The sequence below is a fragment of the Cokeromyces recurvatus genome (assembly GCF_025118155.1).
Source record: "Cokeromyces recurvatus strain NRRL 2243 chromosome Unknown BX663scaffold_30, whole genome shotgun sequence".
Taxonomy (NCBI): domain Eukaryota; kingdom Fungi; phylum Mucoromycota; class Mucoromycetes; order Mucorales; family Mucoraceae; genus Cokeromyces; species Cokeromyces recurvatus.
The window spans coordinates 254,685-280,544 of NW_026251416.1; the positions used below are offsets into that span (position 1 = coordinate 254,685).

Below are 25,860 nucleotides of genomic sequence, written 5' to 3' on the forward strand. Positions count from 1 at the left end.
TAGAATTTTGTGTATACATGTATATATGTGTATTTATATAAATATGTATAAAAAAAAATAGGCCTTTATTTTATTTATTCTCCTTCCCCCTTTAAGATTCTGCTCCAGTTCCATTGTTTACGAACAAAAGGATGAGCTTCAGTATTAAAAATGAATTTATCCAAAGAAACGATTTCTGGTGGACTAAAGAGTAAATATAAATATTTAAAGGTTTCTGCAAAAAGAAAGCTTTCCATTGAATCGATTTGATTAAATTCAATATTTGTATTATTGGCTGTCAAATTCACATCTACGTTACGAATAGCAGCATAAGCACTTTTTGTCTTGCACCATTTCTCAATCGCTTTATAAATCTCCCAACCATATTCCTAATAAAATCAGATTAGTCTAATCACTTTACTATACTATGTACACCTTTTTTTTTTTTTTTTTTTTGTTTGCTTTACTTGATATTTTTGATCTCCTGTCATTCGATACAAGATAAATAGACTTTCAATAGTCTCTGGACGTAACATGTATCGTTTATCACCGAAATATAAAGATCTTGGTCTTTCTCTGACTAAAGGTAATTCATAGTCAATAACGTAACCTGATTTATTTTCTTCTTGACTTGTGTATGTTTGATTTATCACTGTCTTATTATCCTCATACCACCAATCACGAAGCTTAGCAAGATCATTTTTAGTCTTGTTGAATGTAAGTGGATTGTATGATTCAGTATTAGATATAACCCAACTCTCTGGGCTTAAACCTGTACTTGTAATACGATACATATAGACACAAGTCTCTAAAAGTCCTTTAGCGATTTCCATATCTTCTGGCTCATTAAATGTTTTTGACCCCATTGCAAGCATTCCTGGTACAAAGCATGTCTATAAAATAATAAATAGTCAATATACTGAGTCCCTCTTCTTACTCTATTGTATTCTTACTAAATGATCCATAGCATCTCTATGTGTTTTATATTGTGTATCAAAAGGAGGCAACATCAATAAGTCATAGCCTGGTACTTGTCGAAGCATATACTTTTTCATATTTTTAATAGATCGAATATCTAAGTAAACATGATTAAACATTTACGACTATTATTATTATTTGATGTTGCTATCATTACACATTTGACCATATTGTGGAACTGCTCCATTCATCAATAAATATTCTTTAAGGAAATACTATTAAATAAACTAATTTAGACTTTTTCCCTTTTTCCTTTTTTTTTTTTTTCTTTATTGTGATAATAAACCTCAAATGCACTATCGCCCATTGCACCAAATGTAGATATTGCTATTGATAATAAAAGTAAGATATATATATATATATATATATATATATATGTGAGGACTATGTGGTATATATCATTATTTTACCATCTTTAAAATGACCCCTTTGAACATTAATTACGGTAGGAAATAAACCTTGAATATAAAGTCCATGTTCATACCCCATGTTGTCTAAGTAATCAGTAATTGCTTGTGCCTACAATTCTTTACTATGAGTCTTTCTTATTATAAGTATATTTTAAATCACCTTTTGTCCATAGATAGGATTTCCTGTAAGTTGAGAAAGCATCATGAATTCTAATTGAATTGTACCCACTTCTGCAATCAACGTTTCATCATTGTTCGGCTTATTTCTATATAATAACAGTGTTATTATTATTATTATTATTATTATTATTATTTTTTTTTTTGCAAATCTCTGTACAAATTTCGATTCTATTTTACTTTAAGGGGTTCCAAAGATGATGTGGTAATCCTGAAGGTGTATCAAAGGCTGGTAAAAGTTCTTGTGCTAATTTATTGGCCTTTTGTAATAGAATATCATGTTTTCTATCTGATAATTCATAAGCACTTAAAAAACCACCCAAGTATCGGATGGTAGATTCAAAAACACTAATCTCTTCATCGACTTTGAAATTGATTTTATGTAAACGTGGTATAACGCTAAGGAATTCATCTGTTAATTCCATGATCAACATGGTACTAAGTGAATCAATCATAGTTGCACCCCAGCCACCAAATGGATTCTTTGGTTTGTTACTTAAAGGTCTTAATTCATCATGACCTAGAGCATAGGTTTCTAAATATAAACTATATCATTTAATAAAACTATATACATTCATACATACATACTATTCATATTTACTATATCCTTTCCAGCCATGAATAAATGATTTTTTGATGGCTTCTCTTCTTTTCTCTCTAAATTCAGTAAATTCTATCGGTTCTGGGCCAAAATCATATTGAAGTTTAGGTAATTTAGATAAAAATCCACCAAATCCAAATAAAATCGATTTCTTTTCAGGCGTTGGTAATTCTTCTTCAATTTGAGTTATAACATTTTCTTCTTTATTCACCTTATCCATTGGTGGTAGTGAATTAGGATTATGATTAGATATCAGGGATGGTCTTGGATAGGCTAATATCCATAAGTGACCAAGTAATATTAGGGCACATAAGGTAAATAGAATAATTTTCCATCTTTTTGATAATTTTATTGCATAAGATAGAAACATTTGATAAATAGGAAAAGAAGGAGAGAATATCTAAATCTTACAGAAATGTCTATTTATGGATACTATTATTCTTCTTAAATTTTGTGGGAATGAGCAACAAAATATATTTTTATTGATGTGTAACATTTGATTAAATATAGTTTTCTTGTTGTACTGACTAGAAAAAGGAAGAAAGAAAGAAAAACTGTCAATAGTTATCTCTCTCTCTCTCCCCCCCCTTTTTTTTTTCTTCAAAGCAATATTTTTTTTTCCATTAGAAGAATCCTTTATAACTACTACTTGTTGAATTTCATCATATTTATTATAACTTGATGACTATTCTAGAGTTAAAATTAAACTTTATTTTGCTATTCAAATTGACTGGACTGACTAAAACATTTGTTATTCAATATATAAGCCCAAGGTTTGAAATATAAAATAAAATAAAAAAAGGGGGGAAAAAGGGGAAAAGAGGGGGGGAGAGAAAGGGATATCCCTTTTTTATTTTTATTTTTTTTTTTGCTTCCAGATTAAATCCATTTCTTTCATTCTGTCGAGTTATTTTATTTATATACAAGAAAAATATTGCTAATCAGTTTATTAAATTATACAAGTAGAGGCAGTGAAAACGTTAAATAGAAAAATATTTATCAGTTTGTACATCGAAGGACTTGTCTTTATTTTCATATGATATACATATACATCTATTTTTTCTTTCTTCTAATGATCCTACAATTGCATATCTTCTCGATTTATGTTTCTGTGTAGCATCAAATACTTATTACAGAATTTCTTTTTTTTTTCAAGTTCTTGTACCTCTAGCATTTCGTAAAATAAAATAAAGTGTACGTACTAGATTAGGTAAGAATAATGTGTTTCAAGCCTACTAGCAGGTATTGACTGAATAAGCAGTCATCAACAATCTAGAAGTATATATTGTTGTACGTTCGACGCTTTTGCAAGCTATATTTTAATAAGACATTACAAAAGCTTTGAGAAATAGACTATGTAGAATCAAACAGTATGGGGGGAAAATGATAATGTCTTATGCATACTAAACACTTTTTAGTAGTTACAGATAAAATTGAAAAAGGCTTCTTTTTTTTTTTTTTGTTGTGTAAGTCACAAATTTCTCGGCCTTAGAATATTAACGAGGTTACAGTGGTAACTTGTACAACAACCAAGTAGAAATTACTAATTATTATAAAGAAATATACAAATACAGAATACTTCTTCTTATTTTAATGAACAATGATCATATGTATAAAATTATATATCTTTGTTAAATAAAACTCTTCTTCAAGCTACTAGTCTCATTTTGAATCTCTTGCCCAGTTAGGCTACTTATAAACCCCTATAAACTACTGCTTATTTTGATAACACTACTACTACTGCCCTTTTTTTTTTGCCAGTATAACTTCTATTTAATTATATATATTTGTATATGAATATAAATTATATTTGAAAATGAAATTCAAAACTGGCAAAAATTAATTCTCGACTATTATTATATTTATTTAAAAATCTAGTATAACTGCTTCTATACGTTTTAACATGTTTTTTTTATATGTGTTTTGATTAGCAAAAGATAATGGAAAAAGAATGAACAGAAGACAAGTCTGTGAAAACTTTGTATAGTTTATTAAAGATAATACAAAAATTGTACCACGAAAAATTATATGGAAAAATTGAGGGTTATTTATATGTTTTTACAAGGTAAGTGTTATCAATGGAAATATGATTCAGATAAGCAAGTTTTACTATAATAAAGTGTTTTACATAAAACATCGTCTCCGAATAATTCTGCGATCAATAAGATATTTCTTTATTCTTTTTTCTTTCTTTCTGAGTTGTTGCTGTTCCTAGAAACACAATGAATCATTATTATTGCACTGCGACATATCAATATTAGTTCTCAGTGAATATGTCTAGCTGCAACAATACCAATTATTTATGAGCTACTATCATTATCATTGTATAAGATTTCATTACTTAACAATATTCGATATTATCAATGTGTATCTGATATGTATCACTCAAGAACAATTATGTAACTGAATACACCAGCCATAATCCTGTTTGAATTATGTATATAATTATTATTATTGCTCGAGCATTCTAACAATGACTATTATTAAAACTGAGTGTAGAATGAATATTATGCTGTGAAGTTCAATATACTAGTTTTATATGAATAATTTCTTTATTATGTAATAACTGATGGTTCATTTCTATTAACTTAGTTATAAGGACGACTACAATCATAACACATTCAATGTAAAAAAGGTAATAAAAAGAGAATTAAAGATAAAGAATTATTTCGCGTCTACACAACTACCTGTATTTATACTAATGAATCCTAAATCAAAGAAATAAAAATAGCTGTCAAAGAACATGAGTCATGAAACGTTGTTAGTATTCAAATATACATTTTGTTGACTCAAGAGACTGATTTATATGGATTATCTATTGGGTGTTATAATAATCTGATTTAAGATTTAAATTGCTTGATCTGAGTATAGGTTCCTGATATCTTTTATGTTTTATTTTATTGGATCAAAGACGACCTGAATCCTTTGTCAAGGTTATAAAAATAAATATTTAGAAATGATACGATGTCTTATAATTGATACATCTAGACAATTGGATGTCAATAAGTTTTATATTATTTATAAGATGTTATATACAGAGTTTTATTTCATATTCAGGCTTATATTTTATCCTGTATTATGTAATTCATCTATTATAATATTACTTATGATTATATCCAGAGCTTGTTCTATAACAGTCAATAAGTTTTATATTATTTACAAGATGTTATCTACAGAGTTTTATTTTATATTCAGGCTTATAATTTATCCTGTCTTATGTAATTCATCTACTATAATATTACTTATAATTATATCCAGAGCTTGTTCTATAACATTGGTGTCCCAATTTTACAACCTTGTCCCAATTTATTTTGGAAGTGTACTGAAAAAAAAAGAAGAACAAATTGCGGTATTCACATATTAGATATTCGCCAAATATGATTGGCTAACATTTATCGGCGATTGAATTTTTATTCGATTATCTCTATATTTTATTTCAATAAATTTTAATCAACCAAAGGAGCTATGGCCCAATGGATAAGGCGTCTGACTACGAATCAGGAGATTCCAGGTTCGACCCCTGGTAGCTTCGAATTTCTTTTTAATTTTTGTTATTTTTTTTCTCTAGATATTTGTCATATTTTTAGGCTAAATAGTGGCAGTAATAACAGTTTTTTTTTTTTTTTTTTTTTTTTTTAGCTAACTAATAGTAGGGAAAACAAACAGAAATAAAAGTGAAGGCTTCAGACAATATAATAACCAGGTACTAGAGGTATTAAGAACAGCACAAGTGAAGTTAGAATTAAAGTCGAGAATAATGTCAACATCAAGCATAATTTATAAAGTAATAGATCAGCTGACAGACCTAAAGAAAGGACTGGATATAAAGATAACACTATTGCCAATATATCATAAAAAGAATTTTTATATAATTTTTAAACAAGGTGACATCTCTTTCTAGTGAATAAAAAAAATATTTATTATTATTTGAAGCTATCATCGATTACACAGGCACATATTATCCAACAAATTTACTTCATTACTTTCTGATCAGATACGATTATCGTTACAAAAAGATATCATTTTTTATTTAGTATATTCATAATATAAAAATAAAGTATTATAGTATTTTCTGTAAATAGCAACAAATTAGAAATGAACAACAATATTTAAATATGTACTAAAAGTCCATAAAACTAAGGACATAATGATTTATATGGATTGAATGTATAATACTATGTAAAAAAAATAATATTAAGATTAAATTACTTGCCAATGACCTGAATATGTATATATATTTATTTATTTAAAGGTATGATGCACAGTATTTGTTATACCACTAGCTTACTTTGATGAAATCAATACTACAAATTTTGTAGAAAAGATATAATAATAAAGATAATGTAGTAAATGAAAGTATAGACGATATAAGTCTACTAAACTTAATAGGAAGAATTCTATTAATAAAGAAACTAATATAATATATTGCCTGTATATAAACTGAATAGTTCAACATTAAAAATGGAGAAAAAAAAATAGCATAGAAAAATATACATCATTTGTGCAAAGATAATGTCTTAATAGAGTAATAAAACCCCTTTTGTTTTCATCATTTTTATATTACATTCTAATTATTTATGAAACACTAGTATACATGCATTTTTTATTAATAAGATTCTATATTTTTGATGCTCTCTATTCTCTAAATAGATGGATCATATTTATTTCTTTTTCTTTTAGGTGCAGTAAAAATTTTATAACACTACTTTTTACAATTGATTTTGATCTTTAAAAGAGTCCCAAGCCTCATTTAGAGTTGCAAAAATACCACTTGCAAGCATTCTTTGTTCGACTGTAACATTAGATGGGAGCTATATATTTATAAATATAATGGTAAGTGTTTTTAAGTATTATTGAGCAAAAAGAAAAAAAAATACCTTATCCGGATGAACTTTACTAATGGCCTTCATATATATTATTTTGCATTTTTTAGGATTGATCAATTCACTCATCTGTGCCCCTTTCCATTGTGCGCCCGGCCACAATAATGTATCTAAGGTAGCCAGTAGAGCTCGTAAGTTTTGCTCTTTACCTGCTTTCCAAGCTAATAAACGAGCATTAACTTCATCTGTCTTTTTCAGTTTTTCAGCATCTTCGGCTTCTTGCTGGGCTGCCCTAGCTCTCATGGCAGCTACTGCTTTACTCTTGCCTAATTCTTCGGACGAGACTGTAGATGATGACGAAATTACTGTAGCTTTATCTGAAGGCACAAACATAGACATATAATCATCCTTTTTCTGCAGCATTGGTGATGGTTGAGTCCTCTTTTTGGGGTTTAGTGCTTGTCTGCATCTCGACATAGCTTGATTAATTTTCAAGTTATTTGTACCCTCATATTTCACAAGGAGATCATAAGTTGCCAAGGCCTCCCTATATTTCTCAATATTCTCTAATGCTTCTGCTTTACGGTACAATGATTTAAGAATCTGATCACGCCATTGAATTACAATACCTTCTGAAACAGTTTGCTCATCTCTATTATCCTTTGCTAAAGAGATAGCCTTATCACAATCTTCAATACATTGTTTATAATGACCCGTTTTTAAGCGTGTTACAGCTCGATTATTGCAGAGTAAGACAAGATGATCGTGGCCATCAGGAAGTAAACTAATGGCATGACTATAAGCCTCTTCAGCTTCTCCAAATTGTCCCAGTTTAAATTTTTCATTGCCCAAATTACGAGCTTCGTTAACTTGAGCCATAATATTAGGAGATACATTAATAACAGATTTTGTTCGAACATTAACTGATGTTAATGCTGGCGAAGGTTGCTGAGATATATTAGTAGTTTGTGATAATTGAGTTGTAACAGGTGATTGAGATATTGATTTGATATTATGAGGATTTCTTCGACGTGACGGAGACACATAAACTTCTTGCTCATCGTCGTCTAACAACAATCTTTCCTTTTTTAGCTGCTGCTTTTGTTGTTGTTGTTGCTTTCTTCTTAACTCTTCCATTCTTTTTCTTTCTGTTTCAAGGTCATCATCATCATCATCAACAAATCTTTCAACCTTAGTATTAGTAGACATATCCAACTTAATGTCATCATTGTTCATCATCCACTTTGGTTTCGTGGACCGCTTTTGTTCCTCTTGCATCTGCTGCAAACGATGCGTACGTTGTTGCTCCTGCCAATCTTCCACTGCCTTTGTAACTTTATCACGACCTGCTTTCAAGTAGGATGCAGCATTCTTGTACAAAATTCCACCTAGCTCTTGTGCCTGTATTACAATCTTTTCTGGCTGGAAAACGTCACTATTCAACTCATGTTGCTTTACTGAACTAGATTTATTATTAGTTTCAAATAAGGCCCGACGAGTTCGTTCTGTTTGATTTGAAGAGGTTTGTTGTTTTGAAGAACACTGTTGTCTTTGAACAGTGTTAGTCGAATTTTGAACCAGCAAATCAATTGCAGACTGTAGGTCTTGACCAAGTGTAGCTTCAATGGCAAATTTAGATTCTTGGAGACTGAATCCCATATCAATTAATTGAGCAAGCATGGCATCTTCTTCATCCTCATCCAATTGAACTTGGTCAAATAACTGATTCTGTTGTAGTGAGGGCGATGTGGGCAATGATTTTGTTTCTTCTTCTTTAGGAAATAACTTTGTGGCAGGCTCAGCCAAGATACCTAAAGGATTATCTTCTGGATAATTTTCATTAACGATAGACTGAGATAATGGAGAATTACTTGATTGTTGAATAAGCGAGTCTACATCAAAAGGGTCAATAGATGAGACACTAGCTGTTGTACCATTAGTTAATTTTGTGTCTAATAAATCAAAATCCCATTGCTGTTCATTTGGTGTATCTGCTTGTTGAGTACGTCTAATAAAATTAAACTAAATTTAGTTTTTAACAAAACAAAATTGATTATTATTATTTTTTTTTCTTCTTCATGCATATTTACAGTTGATTTAAAGGTGTATTTTTACTTTGATCTTGTTTCTTTACATTATTACCAAAAGGATCTAGCAAGTTATCAAAGGACAGATTAGGTTGCTTCGGTTTATGTGTTTCTGAAAATGAAGAAGTAGGAGAAGATGTATATGTAGAAGTACTTTTAGGCGTTTCTGATGTTTTATTAAGCATTGTTGTCTGAGCAGGCGTAAGCCAAGACGAATCCGAATTTTGTTGTTGCTTTAATTTCTGTTGCTCTATTAAAGAAAGTTTCGAAATATCAATCGGTTTAGGAGGTGTAGATAAAAGGTCAGCAAATGCATCTTTTGGTTTTTCTTTTGGTATAGGCTGTTTTACAACAGATGTTGGTGTAGACCAATTAAGGTCGAGTAAATCGTCCATTTTATAAATTTAGATTGAAGAAAAAAAAAAGACAATAAAAATCAAGCAATTTTATTTCAAATATTGTCGGCCAATAAATTTATTATGCGTCATATATGTGTGTTATTTGTAGAAAAGAGGTATTTTATTTTAAAATTTAGACTCGTTTTACAGTCCAAGTTAAGGATAGATCAAAGAATAATTCAAAGTTTTACTTTGATAGTTCAAATGAAGTACAGATAAGAGTTACCTCAAGCTTCTTCAGTGATATATATATTTACCAGTGAGTCTTTTTACATTTGATTTAATTCTTACATAATCTTTAATGAATGACACTATTTTAAGAAAATATTGGGACACACTCAAAGCAGGCACTAGCATTATAATTTAATGTTTTTTTTTCCCTAATTACCTTCAATATAAGTAATAATGCATATATATATATATATATCTTACTAGTTATTCTTTCTTGTACTAAAGAATTCGGTTTTTAAATGTTGACTCCTGTTGAGTCAACTTCATCCACTTTACCTGTCTGCACTTTATATATGTATTTTTTTTTAAAGCTTAAATATATAACTGAATACTATAAAAAAACATATCCAGTAATAAGAGGGATAGGACTAAATGTTATATATTTAGAAACTACAATGCGAGGTTTCTCAATTACAAATTAAAAAGGAAGAAAAAGTCTATATTAGCCAGACTATTTTAGGTTACAAGTGTCAAATTCTTCGTATTATTTCAAATTATACTTGAAACAACTCTTTTAATCTACAAACAGTAATGCTATTATAGGGCATCACTCATGTCCCTTTTATTTGTAAGGCTTGTGACATGATTCTTTGGAAATATAGTGTAGTTTCCTAAAAAAAAAAGGATTATTTAAATCACCATAACAACCACTGTATTCTTTTTTTAAAATAAAATATACTTATATACTTACAAATAAGATATCCAACGATAATGATTGTCATTTTGTATAAAGAGAATCACTTCTTGTCATAAGTTAGCTTTTACTTTGCTTGATTTTACAGCATTTAATCATCTTAAGTATAGTTTTAATTAATCCAAAATTGCCTTATTTCTAAATATGAACACAGTAAGGGATAGGAAGATCAGTCAAAAACAATAATCCACTCTTACTATAAAAGAGATACTATCTACAATAATTATGAACCTTATACAATATAAACTCTCAATGACAAAAAATAAAAATAAAAATAAATACAAGTAGTAATATTTTATAATAATATAAAATAGTATCTAATGATGATGTTCTTCTGTCTTTTGGAAGCGAATTCCACCTAAAATAAAATAAAATAAAAAGGTAACAATATTAAAAGAATATACTCTATATGCAATTCACTATAACTTACAATAGCCGCAAGAATGAGGACCAGGCTTATCTAAATTGATATAGACTCTAGGATGACCTACAGGCCCACCGCCTAAGATATAATTAGAGTCAGTAATCTCATCATAGAAACTATGCTATTTCTTTCTTACCACCATCGCAATGAACAATTCTCTTGCTCACAAATTGAATGGGCACTTCAGCAATAAGTTCAATGGCTGCCATAGGGTTAGGCTATCCGCATATTTATAAATGTAAATATATTATTCTTATTCTTATTCTTATTCTTATTCTTATTTTACCTGAGTACTCATATCAATTTGTTCGAAACGTGGCCCAGCCATAGCTTTTGCCTTTGGACGTTGATTTTCAGACCAAGTATTAGTACGATTCGGTGCTTGTTGAAGTTCGGCTTCAATAGTCTTAGCTGAGGGTTTCAAAGAAGTTGTATATGAAGCAATACAAGTCTTTAAGCAAGTGTGTCGAGCTATACTAATGCGTTGAATTGAATGTCGAAGCATTATTTTATTTTGTGTGGGGAAATGTAAGTGGAGAAAATAAATAACAAGCCTGGAGAACAACAACCCACTTAAGTTAGCTGAATTTCAATTTAAAGGTGACGTTTACAGCAAACTTCAGTTACAAAATTATGCGTTTCTTTTTTACAATAGAATAGGACAAGATGGAAAACACATTTCAATTGATACAAGTTGAACCTTTTTCCTTTGATGATAGTGATGAAGAGTACGAAATGGAAACAGAAGAACATTTACTTACTAAAGATCAACATGACAGCTTGCTAAAAAACATTAAATTCAAACTCATTGAATGTGTAAGTGATCTATGTCGTCTAGAGCACTCCCATAGATCGAGAGTCATTGAATTTAAAAAAAGAGGAGAATATTATAGTCCCCAAAAAGCACAAACAACGAGTGCTAAAATCAAAGAAATAAAAAACTTGATAGAAGCAAAGGAGATGGAATATAATCAATTGAGGACATTCCTACTATCTCAACACAAACAACGAATTGCGGCTTATGGACCTATTAATTATTACACTTAATACAACATCTTGTTTAAATTTTATTTTATTTTAATTTGTATAAAGGAAAAAAAAATATGTGTAAAATGATGTTGAAAACAAAGAATAAAGATAATCAATAAAACCTAACAATTATTTCTACAAGACGTTAAACTAATTATGTTAGATGTCTTCAAATACACAATAATGGTGCTTAATATAAAAATAAAATGTGAAATAAACGAAAAGCTTGATTCAAGGAGTAAATTAATAAAAGTTTTCTACAACTTGGATAGTAATGTAAAACTGAGACTAAACGTATGAATAAGAAAAAATAAAAACAAAAAAAAAAGATTAATCTATGTGACTTGTTCTACAATAAAAAGACATTTCATACTTCCATAATAAATAGAACTAATTCTTCATTTTTTATTACTCTTAAAAATATTTATCATAATTTCTTCTTCTTTTATACTAAAAAAAAGAATAAAAACCCTTTTTTTTTTATAATACACATATAACGAAATTAAATTGTCATGCAGAGAGACGCATTAAAAAAAGCGTTTACATTATAAGTATTTCAATTTTCAATGATTAACAATTATGAAACTTTGTTAGCTTCGCGTAGTACTGACATGTTTACTTTCTTTTTATACAAGTCATGAACGATTTGTGCTTGAGATAGATCCAAGTAAATGTTTTATAAAGGTAATTAGTTGAGAATTAGCTATATTATGTTGATTTAACATTTTAAATAATAAAACAGGGTTTAGCAGAACTTACGATTCAACCTTTAAATAATAAACTTACAAGTGTTCGAATCAACTGTCAACAATGCAGTAAGCATTTATTTTCATTTGTTTAATTTATAATACTTTTAACAAACTTTTATTATTTATTTTATTTTTAGAAATTAAAAAGGCATTTGTTAATGATAAACCAGTTGAATTTGAATACATTGATGCAGTAAATAATCTTGCACTAGATTCAAATACAACAATAGCTCATCATCAAGTTTATAAAAATCGATATTTAACTGCATTAAGGAATGCTGATGAAGGCGAATTGAATATAAAATTACCTGCTGATTGTATAAAAGAAGTAAGTAAGCGAATCCTATTATTTATTTTTTTGTTTAACTTTTCTTTTTCTTTTTCTTTTTCTTTTCTTTTCTTTTTCTTTTTTTTTAAAAAAACAGGTATCTGAAGCAGAAGCTCAGTCTATTAACAAAACGGCAGATTTTCTACAATCAAAGTCAGGTACATAACTATAAAATATGAATGTATCAGTACTGGACTTATTTATCATTATATGTATTTGTATATTAGATTCATATTCTACACAGCGTAAAGAAGAATCAGCAGCAACAACGCCAGTAAATAATAACAATACCGAAGAGTCTATTGAACAACCAACTTATGCTCCGATCATTATTCAAATCGAATATACTTTAGAAGATCCACGGAATGGCGTTATTTTCGTTCAAAGAGATGAAGAAGTAGCACCTTATCGTGTTAACCATGTTTATACAGTACACCAGCCGTTACCAGGTGCAACACGATCCTGGTTACCTTGTATTGATAGAGTTTCTGAACGATGTACATGGGATATGGAGTTTATTGTGCCTCGTAAAAACGATAACAGTATATTACCTTTGTCTGAGTACGATGGAGAAGGTGCATTTGATGAGACAGATGGGATAATGGTTGTATGTAGTGGAGATGTACTTGAGCAAGTAATTCATCCTACAGATTCATCAAAGAAAATTGTTCATTATAACCTATCCGTACCTACGCCAGCACCCTTTATTGGATTTGCCATTGGTCCGTTTGAGATGATCAAATTATCTCCTTCTCAACTTCAAGAAGAGGTTATGACAGCAACTAATTTGGATGAAAATCAGCAACAAAGTTTAATGGCTGAAATTAATATGATGTCTAATATTTATGCATTCGCTTTACCAGGTTTGGAAGAGGAGTTGAGTATTACATGTAGTTTTCTAATGCATGTAAGTAGGTTATAATAGTAAATTAAATAATTATTAATGTCTTTTTTTTTTTTTTTTTTTTTTTTTTTTTTTTTTTAAAAAAAAAAAAGGCTATGCATTTTTATACACAAGAGTATGGGTCATATCCCTTTTCGGATTACAAGCTTGTGTTTGTAGAAGATGCTTGGGCAGATACTGCATCAAGTGCTTCTTTAGCTATTTGTAGCTCAAGATTATTGCATTCAGCAGATGTAATAGATCAAATTTATCTTACTAGACGTGAATTAAGTCAAGCACTTGCTAAGCAATGGTTTGGTATTTATATTGTTCAAAAGTCATGGCCTGATACTTGGCTAGTACGAGGATTAGCTAATTTGATGGGTTCTTTATTTATTAAAAGACATTTGGGTAATAATGAATATCGTCTAAGATTAAAAAAGGTAATGACAATTAAGAAAAAAAAAACAATATAAGAAAGGGTTGCTAAAAAAAACTTTATTATTATTAGGATATGGAATTATGTTGTAAATTAGATATCAATCGACCTCCCATATATAACCCAGCGTTGCCTTATCCAGTAGATCCAGAAGATTTAGAATTCATTGATTTAAAAGCACCTATTGTCATTTATATGCTTGATAAAAGAATGTGTAAAGGAGGCGGGACATTAGGCCTCTCTCGAGTGTTACCCAAAATTCTTGTTTCAGCTATGAGTGGTGAATTATCACAAAATGCTATTAGCACTCATTATTTTCTTCGACTTTGTAGAAAGGTGAGTGGATTCGATACGCGTATATTTGCAGAACAATGGATTTATCGTAGTGGATGTCCTCGATTTTCATTTTCATTCCATTTCAATCGTAAGAAAATGGTTGTTGAAATTTTTATGCGCCAAGAAAATACAAATGCTTCACTCTTATCTAATCAACAAGATACATTGGGAAACTCGGATAACGGTGGTGCAATCATAGCGAATTATCAGGAATTAATGTCACCTGTTTTCACTGGAAATTTAACTGTTCGAATTCATGAAGCAGATGGTACACCATATGAGCATATTCTTGACATTCAATCCACAACAAACAAGTTTGAGGTGCAGTTTAATACGAAATACAAACGTATTCGTCGAAACACAAAGAGATTCTTAGCAAAACAAGCAGCAGCAGCAGCAGCAGTAGCTGAAGAAGAACAAGAAAACGAAGAAGGAACAGAGAGCACAACGGTACTGGGTATTATTCCTAGTTTAGGTCTTGGTATGCCTGTATTTGAAGATCCGGCTCAAAAACAAGCCTGGAGGATCGTAGAATGGGGTCAAGACGAAGAGGATACAAGCGGTGCTGCAAGTGCAATGTTTGACTGGATTCGATTAGATGCTGAATTTGAATGGCTTTGTATTTGTGATTTTAAGCAACCTGATTATATGTGGGCTGCTCAATTGACCAAAGATCGTGATGTTGTAGCTCAGCATGAGGCTATTGAGGCTTTGAAACATATGCCTTCCTATGCCACATCAACAAGCTTGTTGCGTGCAGTGCTTGATAATAAATGCTTTTATAAAATTCGTATGGAGGCTGCTTATGGATTAGCAGCTTGTGCTACACCAAGTTTGAATTGGGTTGGTCTACATCAATTGAATAAGATGTTTAATAAGCGTTATTGCTTCCCTGTAACGAATTCAAATAATGAAGAGAACGAATTACCTATGACAGTTTCAATTCCTAAGCCAAATAATTTCTCCAACTTGCCAGATTACTTTATACAAAAAGCATCTGTTGTTGCATTTTCACAAATCCGTGATGAGCGTGGTTTAACACCTGTACGTATTAGACAATTCTTATTGGACCTACTAAAATATAATGACAATGTTGGAAATGAGTTTTCTGATTGCTATTATGTGGCTACCTTGATATCTTCATTAGGTGATGCTATAATACCCTCGCTAACAACTGACGATATAGCATCCTTAGAACAAGAAGATGATCTAGAAGGTGAGCAAGTAAATGCAGCAGCTAAAGCCGAAATTGAGCGATTCCGTACTTTGGATTACGTGATTCCTAGCTATCATAATATTATCACCGTCACTTGTCTTCAAACGATGACAAAGCTTATGCTTAAGGAATTAATGCCGGTCAATATACCAATGTTCTTACAATACACACGATATGGCAACTATCTTGAAGTACGTCTTGCTGCCTTTGATAGTCTTTTTATATTATGTGGACTTTCAGATCATACACTTAATCGTTATTTCTTGAGTGTTATCAAGGACGATTTATGTGTTTATGTATCGCATTATGTTGCTCGTGCCATGCTGGCATGGCTAGGTTTGGCCCTTAAAGAAACTAGTAGTATATCAAACGAAAATAATGCAGAATCCAATCGATTTGTCGAGGAATTTGCTGAAGAAGAGGGACGAGTCGTGATTGACGATGAACGTAGCACTTCACCTCCACAGAAAACGATTCAACAAGAATTCCAAATGAATATTGAAAGTTTGAGAAAACGATTTGAAAATGATACTGAACTTCAACAAAGCCTTTGGAAGTTATTGAAGTAAACTTTTTATTTTATTTTATTATCTTTCTGTGTTATATTTAATTATTATTATTATTTAGTTCTTCTGAAAATGCTAAGCTTGATCATTCAATACGAAAATACTTGCTGCAATTTTGTGAATACATGTTCAAACCTATTGATGTTGGTCTTAAAGTTACTATTCGTGTTCCCACGTTGCCATCGGTAATTTTTGTTTTGAGTAGTTTATCAGAAACAACATCCTCTAACAACTATTTTTATTTTGTTTTATTTTATTTTTTTTCTAAAAAAAAAAAAAAAAAAAAAAAAAAAAAGACACAAGAAATACCCGAAGATACATCAGAACCATCAACACCAACCTCGCATACTATTATTCGTTTTAGCAAACCCAAACAGAAACCAGAAGAAAGTAAGTGGCATAGTGCATACATCTATTTTTTATTCTCAAAAAAAAAAAAATTAAACCTACAATTTATAGAATCCAAGACTCATAAGAAAACAAACAATATTTATATTAAAACTGAAAATCTTTCACAAGATATACCAGCCACTGAACCTTCTGTAGAAGCTATTTCTTCACCTATTTCTATTGATTCAGCAAATCATATAATGGATAATGAACAAGTAATAACAAAGCCAGTTGAAGAAAAAGTCGTACAAAGACCTCCTTCTCCACCACCTAAACCGAAATATAAAAAAGTAGTCGATAATGTTACTGCTGAAGAACTCAAGAAATGCAGACGTGTTTTTAATAAATTAAACAAGAGCCCTTCTGCCTTATTATTTACTCAACCTGTAGATGAAGTTTTGGATGGTGCACCAGGATATTATGAAATAATTAAGTAAGTTTTAAATTATGTAATAATGTTAGGGGAAAAAAAAAACTCATTTATTTATCAATTTTTATCTTAATATGTGTAGAAAACCAATGGATTTAGGTTTAATTAAAAGAAGGTTGGAAAATAAGGAATATAGTTCGTTTAATCAGTTTGAAGATGATATACGTTTAATGTTAAATAATTGTTTTACATATAATGGACCAGGATCGTATGTTTACAACGAAGGCATGGCTTTAGAAGCAGTTTTTGAAAAGGAACTGGCTAATATGCGTGGTAAAGAAGACGACGAGACTCAAAATATGACCATTGTTGAAAACCCTGTAAATAATGCCCATCATAGCCCTCCTCCTATTACAACACCAACGACTGTTGTTATTAAACCGCCTAAACCTGTTAAAACTAAATCTATTACTACTGTTGTATCATCTAAACCTTTAGAAAAACCCTCTAAAGAGGAAAAGAAAGGATCTATTCCATCTGAGGACACTACAACAATTACAGGCACTACTTCTTTAACGACAACAGTATCAGCAGGAGCCAATAAGAATATATCCCGTATGAGTGAAAAGGAAAAGATGGAGGCTTTACTTCAAAAGACAATGACAAATCCACATGCATTTGAATTCTTACGTCCTGTTGATCCTATAAGACAGGGAATTCCTCATTATACAAAAATCATCAAAACGCCTATGGATTTAGGTACAATTAAAAGTCGGTTAAAGAATAATCATTATATAAATGCTCAAGCAATGGATTCTGACGTACGCTTAATGCTTAATAATTGTTATACCTTCAATCTTCCTAATACATATGTCTATAATGAAGCAAAGCAACTTGAAGAGGCTTACACTAAAGAATGGAAATATTATTTCAGTACTAATACAACTACGGATGCTCGACGAGAATCATTTTCGAAAGCAAAAGAGAAACAAGAAGCTACTACTACTGTTATTCCTACAACACCTACTGTGCCAACTACCATAAAAATTAAGGCACCTCAGGAAAAGACAAGTGCATCTTCAAAGTCCTCTAAAGCTGTTAATGATGTCAAGGCTGCTAATATGAATACCACAAGTGCTTCTGACTCTTCAAAGACATCTATTCAACTTACTGTGGGCTCAAGTACGGTCACACCTACATCTTCATCCACAGCTACTAAACCATCAAATGCAGAAAAGGTGAAATTAAAATCAACTGCAGCTCTCATTAATCCCGCGATGAGTGATGACAATCGCAAACGATGTGATCGAATTTTCAAGAAGCTGTGGGCACATCAAGCGTCTCAACCCTTTTATGAACCTGTTGATGCAGTTGTCTTGAATATTCCTCAATATTATGAAGTCATCAAGCGTCCTATGGACCTGTCTACGATCCGAAAGAATTTGGATCAAGGAAAATATGAAACGATCTGGGAATTTGAACGCGATGTACGACAAATCTTTTGGAACTGTTATGGCTTTAATGATCATAACTCATGGGTTGTTAAACAATGTCAAGCACTCGAAACATTCTTTAACCAGATCTGGTCTACAGAATTCGCTAATCCAGATGCACTCAAGGGAGAAGAGAAACGAATTGCACAGAAGGTTGTTAATAAACTAACCTTACATGATGCTGCTGCTATCTTTAATGAGCCTGTTGATTTAGAGTCACTTCCAGATTATGCTCTTGTTGTTAAGCAACCAATGGATCTACGTACCATTTGGGAACGATTAGAAAGTGGTAAATATACCTCTTTGAAGAATCTTGATCAAGATATTCGACTTGTCTTCAAAAATTGCTTTACTTATAATGCTCCTGGTACTTTTGGACATGAGCAAGGTAAAAAGTTAGAGAAATATTATCATAATATTGGAAGAGAGATGAGAGCTCGGATCAGTAACGCTAATGTCGTGAAACGACCTCATTCATCATCACCTGCGAAAACAACCCACGGTGAAGAGGAAGCCACTTTACCACCTGCAAAGAAAGTGAAGTCATCACATACTAGTCAAAAGCCAGCAATTACTATAGATACAACAGTAGAGCCTATGGAAATAGATTCTGTACCCTCCGTAACTAAAACACCTTCAGTGACCAAATCGCCATCAGTGACCAAATCGCCATCAGTGACCAAATCGCCATCAGTAATCAAATCGCCATCAGTAACCACCAAATCACCATCAATGATCAAATCACCATCAGTGACCAAATCACCATCAGTGACAAAGTCATCATCAATGACCAAATCATCTTTGGTAGCCAAATCGCCGTCTAGTTCTAAATCACCTTCAGTAACCAAGTCACTTGACAATAGCCCACCTGCTAAATTACATCCTACTTTACAAGCCAAGATGGAGTCACTGATTCATAGAATGATGAATCGTAAGGAATCTTTTGGTTTCTTGGAACCTGTAAGTTGCTTGGGTAATAATAATAATAATAATAATGTCTAATTCGCTTCTTTATTAGGTGGATCCAATTGCTTTAAATATCCCACATTATCCTATGATCATTAAACATCCAATGGATCTTGGTACGATGCTTACAAAAGCGAAAGAAGGAGAATACAAGACAGTTAAGGAATTTGAGAGTGATATGCGACTGATTTTCACCAACTGCTATACATTCAATGGCTTTGATCATCTTCTCTCACAAAATGCAAAAATTTTAGAAGGTATTCTGAATAAAGAAATACCTAATCTACGACGTAAGGAAGAACAGCTTAAGGCATCCCCGACTCAACTTGCAGAGCTTAAGAAATACAAATCCGTCTTGGATAAGTTACGTGATCATCCACATTACTATGCATTTGGGGCGCCTGTAGACGTTGAACTGTTACAGATTCCAACTTACTATGACATCATTAAACACCCTATGGATTTTGGTACAATTCGAAAACGATTAGAGAGTGGCAAATACCAAGATACAGATGAGATCTTAAAGGACGCGAAACAAGTCTTTATCAATTGTTATTTGTTTAATTTACCAGATGATGTTGTCACGAAGATGGGACAAGAATTACAAGAAGAATTTAATAGGTTATGTAAAGCGAGAGGGCTTCGTACGATTGAGATAGATATGGCAAAAGATGTAGTATAAACAACAACATAAATGTGTAAATAAAGAAAGATGAAATAAATACAAAAAATATATAAATAATAAAAAAAAATAAATAGTTTTTAATAACAAACAAACTACTTTTAATTAATATACACTTTTATTTTTTTTTTTTTTTTACTTTAATTCAAATGGAAATAACACTTTCAGCCTTTTGTCTTTGACGCATACAATCTTGACGTACAGTTTGAAAGGCTGTTAGATACGTGACGACCATATGATCTTCTAAGCAAGTCTTTGAGATCAAGACCTCTTCTGAAATCATAGGAGAAGAACGATGCAAACTAAAGGAGGGATCTTCTTTATGTTGTGTCGTTGATAAGACAGGTTCTGATTGACTTGAAAAGGGAGGTATTGGAAATCGTCTTTGCTGTTGTTGTTGTTGTTTCTCTATAGGTCGCTTTTGATTAGAGGCTCTTCGAAATTGGTAGACGGTACCGGGGACATATAATAATGGATATCGTGGCTCTTTACCATGATAAATTTCTTTACGTCGTGTCTGAATGATGTTGAAACATTCTTTACGGGTCTTTGCGTTCGTCGTGACCTTGGTCGTACCACCAAGACCATCGACAGCAATAAGAGAGTCCATGATGAGCTCTTTGGCACAGGAAGCGGTTCCATACGAGAGACGAGCGACGAGATCATCATGACAGACAAAGCTATCAATGTAATCACTGTATCTCTCAGAGAGATCATGTGAGACACTGGCCACAGGTGCATAACTGTAACAGTGAACTCGAAAGTGAGGGTTCTGGGAGAGCTCACGAAGTTGATCCAGGTGCTCGACCACCATCATGGTTAAAATCGCTGCTGTACCTGCACCTAATGAATGACCTGTGATGATAAAGGAAGAGATACGACGTTTATTTCTTTCTGTTTGTTCGCTTACGTAAAGATAAATTTGAGGAATAATCGTAGTAAATAGCCATTGTGCAGAGGCAAGCATACCGGCATGAACAAGACCACCTTTCCAAGGTCGATATTCACATACTAAATCTGTTATACAGTCATATAAACTCTAAATTGGAGATGATAATAATAGGAAAGAAAAACAAAAATGAGATCCCAATGCTTTTTAGTATCCTTTCCATTCATTATTTTACCCAAGTGCCTCGAATACCCAATACAACTGCTTCATGTGCTTGATCATAAGAAATAAAATAACTAGGTTGAAATACAGCACCCTTTCGTAATCCATATTCATAACCTAGCAAATCTTTTTGAGGAATTTTCAAGTATCTAACAATGGCTTCTTTATTTGACTTTGTCTTCATGACATCTAACAAACTATGTAAGTTATTATTTATTATAGAGGAGTTTTTTTCTTTTTTTTTTCTTGTACCTTTTAAATATTTCGCATAATCACCTAAATAAGATATACCACGCCAACCCTATTTATAAGTGAGTAAAAAAAAAAAAAAAAAAAAAAAAAGGCAAACATGATATCTTACATATGCAATAATAGCATGTCCTAAAAAATAATAGGCCTCGTCCAAGAATTTTAAATCTGTCACCTTTTCAGCAGGTGGCGCTCTTTGTATAAATATTATAAAAGAAAAAAAGGTGGGTAAGTAGGTTATGATGATGATAAAAATTGATTCGATTTTACCTTGGAATATCAGCATAAAATTGTTGCAAAAGTGATAAAGAAGAGATTAATTGTAAAATTGTAATTTTAAACCCTTGACCCTATATATATATATATAAATATCTATTAACATGAAAGAATGCTCTATAAATCTCTAGTTCAGATCCTACAAATGCATTAAATATCTTCACTACAGCTCTTAATAAGATTCTTGTTTGCTGACTGACCACCATACCAATCATACGATCTAAACTCGGATGCGAAATAGCTACTTCATCAAATGTCTCATTCATCCAACGGAAGGCAAAGTTTTTATCACCAAAGTTATGACTTTTAATACTGGCAGTATCGGATTCCATATCTCCTCCTTTCTTCTTCTTCTTTGTCTCAACATCTGTTCGTGGAAAGGAAATATGATGTTGATCAAGGTCAATACGCTGCTGAAAGAGATTTTCAACTGTTTCCTCTGGGATTACATTTGTTTTTGTAGGCTTAGGTGTAGTAGGACTTGCGGTGGTGAGATGATCAACCAAGATTAAATGAGGTTCTACTGCATCATGATAACCTTCACATTCATCTGCTGTACTGCAACTTATATCGCTACTATTGGATGAAACAGCATGTGATGTTGTACGACAACTACTACTCTTTCTCGAAGTGGATGTTGTCAGGAAGGAAGAAGAAGAGGTAGTAGAAGAAAGAATAGGATTAAAATGAAAGGCCGATAAAGTATCAGAGTGATTACTATCTTCTTGAGGATATTGAAATGAATAACGGATTCTAACTTGAATGGAGCCAATATAAGGTGTCATTGAATGTTGACTATGACTTGGATGTAATTGATAAGGAGGTGGTATATCATCTTCTTCATTTGGTGTGATTGGTGTATGATCCTTTCTTATTTTATGATGATAATATCTTGACATGTTGGGTATATGTGATTTTAAGAATGTATGTGGTAATTGAATATGAGCGGGTAAATATCTTTTAACGTGATATTCATACATTGGTATAAAGCTGTAAGTGAGTAAGTGTGTATATATGTACATATACATATTAGTATTAGTATTGGTATCATAAATAGAATCAATATTAGATATTTACGTGATAAAGACATCATCTCTATTCTTTAGTTTAGCAATTTTTAACTTGGCTTTACCAATATGTTTAGTTTTTGATCTCCATGTTTTACCCTTATCATACAAATCAAGCTATATACATTATAGAGAGGGAAAGAAAGACGTTAATATATATTAAAACACATGCAATATATATATATATGTATAACTTTACTTCAATCGTATCAAATAGTTGATTATGGTATGAAATAGTAAATAAAAAGCCTTCATTCCAATTTCCATTAGGATCTTTTGACTTTGAAGAAAAATAATGTTGAGATCCCATACGAAGTCTTATGAAAGGTCTTTTTACAGGAACATCACTTCGAACATTTAACAAGTCAATCTAAATAAAAAAACATCATTTTAATTATAAATCTACATTGTATGTGTTATTCATGTATTTACTTGAAGCTTTCCAGGAGGTATTTGATTTGATGTTGTCTGAATTGCTTCTCGTCTATCCCATTCTTCTTTTAGTTTTTGTAAGTCGGGAAGCGAAAGCCTTTTAGAAAGTGGGGTATTCGGAGTCATTTTGGTATATAATAGAGAGAAGAATAAATAAATAAATAAATAAAAAAAAAAGGAGTAGAATAATAAATTTGCTTTATCAAGTTTTTTTTTTTTTTGTTTTTGATTTTCCGTATTTTTTTTTCATTTCATCACTTGAAAGTAGTAAAAAGAAAGAAAAGTAAACCGAAACAGAATTAATAGAAAAAATCCAAAATGATTTAGACAAATTAAGAAAATAAGAGAATATATCAAGTGAAATGCTTTCTTATCAAATAGATGCTTACAGTTTCTAACAGTGTCCATAAAACATTTATATCCAATTTGAACATAATCAAAATAGGTATATAAAGGAGAACACCATATATGGAAATTACTCTTGTTAAGATACCTTCATTTTCTAGATAAAAAAAAAATATAAGACTGATGATATAATTATTAAAATGATTCAAAGTCATAACTACGAGATAAATAAAAATAATGTGCCTGAATTAATGTGTTTTTTCTTTTCTAAACCTTACTTGGAAAACAATAGAAAAAAAAAAAAAAAAAAAAAAAATACTACACACAGCATATTAAAATTAATTTTTACCACAAAAACATATAAATTTTTTTATTATTTATATCTTTTTAAATGCTTAAATTAATGAGAAAATAAAATATGCTTATTTTTCTAAGAAAAAAAATGAAAGAGAATGATAAAAAGAAAATTATTTACAAAACGTTCTTGTTGTTCAAGTAGTCCAAGGCTTCAACGATACGGTCAACCATGGAAGTTTCAGCAGCACGAATGAAGACACGAGGATCGTAGTACTTCTTGTTAGGCTTGTTGGCACCTTCGGGGTTACCAACTTGACCTTGAAGGTAGTCCTTGTTCTTTTCGTAGAAGTCACGGAGACCCTTCCAGTAAGCCCATTGAGTATCAGTATCGATGTTCATCTTGACAACACCGTTGCTAAGGGCAGTCTTGATTTCTTCAAGAGTGGAACCAGAACCACCGTGGAAGACGAAGTAGACGGGCTTATCGTTTTCACACTTCAATTGTTCCTTAACATAAGCTTGGTGCTTACCGAGCAATTCAGGGTGGAGCTTGACGTTACCAGGAGCATAGACACCGTGGACGTTACCGAAGGCGGCAGCGATGGAGAACATGTCAGAGACTTCAGAGAAACGACGGTAGATTTCCCAGATATCTTCGGGTTGAGTGTAAAGAGCAGAGTTATCAACACCAGTGTTATCAACACCATCTTCTTCACCACCAGTGATACCGATTTCCATTTCAAGGAGACACTTCATGGGAGCCATACGCTTGAGGTACTTGAGACAGATTTCAATGTTTTCCTCAACGGGTTCTTCAGAGAGATCCAACATGTGAGAAGAGAAAAGAGGTTCACCGTGAGCCTTGAAGTATTCTTCATCAGCGGCGAGCATACCATCGAACCAAGGAAGGAGCTTCTTGGCACAGTGGTCAGAGTGGACAAGGACGGGGATACCGTAAGCCTTGGCAACGGAACGAACATATTGAGCACCAGCAACAGCACCAAGGATAGAAGCTTCTTGGTTCTTGTTATCAATGGCCTTACCAGCAACGAAAGCAGAACCACCGTTAGAGAATTGAATGATAATGGGGGATCTGTTCTTTCTGGCAGCTTCAAGAGCAGCATTGACAGTGCTAAATATTAAAAAAAATGAGTAAGTTAAAATGTTTACTTTTTTACAAAAAAAAAAAAATAATGTGATTATCGTGTCATTATTATGCAAAATACATATGCACATAATATGTATACATATTCACATGAACTGCATTATTATTATTATTTTTTATGTATAAAAAAAAAATTTTTTTTATCCTATTATTTTCCCTAAGCACTGTGTTCTAATAATGACACACGGCAATGTAATAAGAAAAGTCCGAATTTACTTGACACAGGATAAAAAATTTTTTTTTTTTTTTTTACATAAAAAATAAAAAACTTTAACCCAGATTACCCTTTTAGCCAAAAAGGGGAGAATTACAATGCGAATATATAATATGTGTGTATTACATAGAAAAAAAAACACGAAAAAAAAAGAAACTGATTCAAAAGATAATTTACCTGGTAGAAGTACAGTTAATAGCAGGGATAGCGAAGTTGTGCTTGTGAGCTATTTTAATTGAATAAGTAAAATAAATACACAAATAATGAAATGAAATAGATGTTAAATGACTTACCGTAGTCGAAGAGCTTCTTAACGTTGTCACCAGTAATGACACCAGCAGGAACAATATCCAAAAGACCCATTTTTACTTTTTATTTAAATTAAAATGTTTTAATACAAGAAAAAGAAGAAGAAGAATAAAGATTAAAATTCATGTTTATATAACTTTTTTTTT

At 31.5% G+C, this 25,860-nt stretch overlaps 6 protein-coding genes and 1 non-coding gene across 7 annotated transcripts; 2 read left to right on the forward strand and 5 right to left on the reverse strand.

Annotated features, from left to right (window-relative positions):
* Positions 1-9: 9 nt before the first annotated feature.
* Positions 10-2,536, reverse strand: BX663DRAFT_521210 (glycosyl hydrolase family 47-domain-containing protein). The gene is made up of 9 exons (XM_051529214.1): positions 2,146-2,536; positions 1,725-2,079; positions 1,528-1,633; positions 1,368-1,476; positions 1,244-1,284; positions 1,115-1,172; positions 933-1,054; positions 447-872; positions 10-368 (listed from the first exon to the last, which is right to left on the reverse strand). Exons 1-9 carry the CDS (start codon positions 2,513-2,515, stop codon positions 75-77), a joined length of 1,881 nt encoding a protein of 626 aa, XP_051379515.1. The 5' UTR covers positions 2,516-2,536; the 3' UTR covers positions 10-74.
* A 3,068-nt stretch (positions 2,537-5,604) lies between these two features.
* On the forward strand, positions 5,605-5,677 carry BX663DRAFT_t119. The gene has a single exon. It is a non-coding gene; the product is annotated as a tRNA-Arg (tRNA).
* Positions 5,678-6,720: 1,043 nt separating this feature from the next.
* On the reverse strand, positions 6,721-9,450 carry BX663DRAFT_478483 (uncharacterized protein; the record flags this gene model as incomplete). The annotated part of the gene is made up of 3 exons (XM_051524301.1): positions 6,721-6,956; positions 7,023-8,976; positions 9,059-9,450. The coding sequence occupies 3 exons, from the start codon at positions 9,448-9,450 to the stop codon at positions 6,855-6,857; spliced, it is 2,448 nt and encodes an 815-aa protein (XP_051379516.1). The 3' UTR covers positions 6,721-6,854.
* A 1,197-nt stretch (positions 9,451-10,647) lies between these two features.
* On the reverse strand, positions 10,648-11,428 carry BX663DRAFT_521215 (zinc-finger domain-containing protein). Its single transcript, XM_051529215.1, has 4 exons — positions 11,089-11,428; positions 10,939-11,020; positions 10,809-10,880; positions 10,648-10,736 (listed from the first exon to the last, which is right to left on the reverse strand). Exons 1-4 carry the CDS (start codon positions 11,305-11,307, stop codon positions 10,696-10,698), a joined length of 414 nt encoding a protein of 137 aa, XP_051379517.1. The 5' UTR covers positions 11,308-11,428; the 3' UTR covers positions 10,648-10,695.
* Positions 11,429-12,234: 806 nt separating this feature from the next.
* BX663DRAFT_521220 (uncharacterized protein) lies at positions 12,235-20,380 on the forward strand. Its single transcript, XM_051529216.1, has 13 exons — positions 12,235-12,378; positions 12,464-12,515; positions 12,574-12,646; positions 12,718-12,908; positions 13,006-13,066; positions 13,136-13,815; positions 13,905-14,234; positions 14,303-16,347; positions 16,410-16,533; positions 16,645-16,738; positions 16,808-17,171; positions 17,251-19,561; positions 19,620-20,380. Exons 1-13 carry the CDS (start codon positions 12,344-12,346, stop codon positions 20,247-20,249), a joined length of 6,990 nt encoding a protein of 2,329 aa, XP_051379518.1. The 5' UTR covers positions 12,235-12,343; the 3' UTR covers positions 20,250-20,380.
* Positions 20,381-20,394: 14 nt separating this feature from the next.
* BX663DRAFT_478497 (uncharacterized protein) lies at positions 20,395-23,528 on the reverse strand (the record flags this gene model as incomplete). The annotated part of the gene is made up of 9 exons (XM_051524302.1): positions 23,385-23,528; positions 23,152-23,322; positions 22,963-23,069; positions 22,029-22,875; positions 21,880-21,959; positions 21,722-21,803; positions 21,613-21,661; positions 21,374-21,549; positions 20,395-21,288 (listed from the first exon to the last, which is right to left on the reverse strand). The coding sequence occupies exons 1-9, from the start codon at positions 23,508-23,510 to the stop codon at positions 20,395-20,397; spliced, it is 2,532 nt and encodes an 843-aa protein (XP_051379519.1). The 5' UTR covers positions 23,511-23,528.
* Positions 23,529-24,076: 548 nt separating this feature from the next.
* Positions 24,077-25,858, reverse strand: BX663DRAFT_545660 (fructose-bisphosphate aldolase, class II). The gene is made up of 3 exons (XM_051530936.1): positions 25,699-25,858; positions 25,583-25,631; positions 24,077-25,158 (listed from the first exon to the last, which is right to left on the reverse strand). Exons 1-3 carry the CDS (start codon positions 25,766-25,768, stop codon positions 24,201-24,203), a joined length of 1,077 nt encoding a protein of 358 aa, XP_051379520.1. The 5' UTR covers positions 25,769-25,858; the 3' UTR covers positions 24,077-24,200.
* Between the last annotated feature and the right edge of the window lie 2 nt (positions 25,859-25,860).

What these genes read in the sequence shown, in the direction of transcription:
- BX663DRAFT_521210 (XM_051529214.1), bottom strand. Translation starts at nt 2,515, where the DNA reads ATGTTTCTATCTTATGCAATAAAATTATCAAAAAGATGGAAAATTATT. An exon ending in ATCCTATCTATGGACAAAAG is followed by an intron (nt 1,477 to 1,527) that starts GTGATTTAAAAT and finishes AAAGAATTGTAG; the next exon opens with GCACAAGCAATTACTGATTA. An exon ending in TGGGCGATAGTGCATTTGAG is followed by an intron (nt 1,173 to 1,243) that starts GTTTATTATCAC and finishes TTTATTTAATAG; the next exon opens with TATTTCCTTAAAGAATATTT.
- BX663DRAFT_521215 (XM_051529215.1), bottom strand. Translation starts at nt 11,307, where the DNA reads ATGCTTCGACATTCAATTCAACGCATTAGTATAGCTCGACACACTTGC. An exon ending in AAATTGATATGAGTACTCAG is followed by an intron (nt 11,021 to 11,088) that starts GTAAAATAAGAA and finishes ATATGCGGATAG; the next exon opens with CCTAACCCTATGGCAGCCAT. An exon ending in TCCTCATTCTTGCGGCTATT is followed by an intron (nt 10,737 to 10,808) that starts GTAAGTTATAGT and finishes ATTTTATTTTAG; the next exon opens with GTGGAATTCGCTTCCAAAAG.
- BX663DRAFT_521220 (XM_051529216.1), top strand. Translation starts at nt 12,344, where the DNA reads ATGCAGAGAGACGCATTAAAAAAAGCGTTTACATT. An exon ending in CTGCTGATTGTATAAAAGAA is followed by an intron (nt 12,909 to 13,005) that starts GTAAGTAAGCGA and finishes TTAAAAAAACAG; the next exon opens with GTATCTGAAGCAGAAGCTCA. An exon ending in GTGTTCCCACGTTGCCATCG is followed by an intron (nt 16,534 to 16,644) that starts GTAATTTTTGTT and finishes AAAAAAAAAAAG; the next exon opens with ACACAAGAAATACCCGAAGA.
- BX663DRAFT_545660 (XM_051530936.1), bottom strand. Translation starts at nt 25,768, where the DNA reads ATGGGTCTTTTGGATATTGTTCCTGCTGGTGTCATTACTGGTGACAAC. An exon ending in TAAGAAGCTCTTCGACTACG is followed by an intron (nt 25,632 to 25,698) that starts GTAAGTCATTTA and finishes CAATTAAAATAG; the next exon opens with CTCACAAGCACAACTTCGCT. An exon ending in ATTAACTGTACTTCTACCAG is followed by an intron (nt 25,159 to 25,582) that starts GTAAATTATCTT and finishes TTTAATATTTAG; the next exon opens with CACTGTCAATGCTGCTCTTG.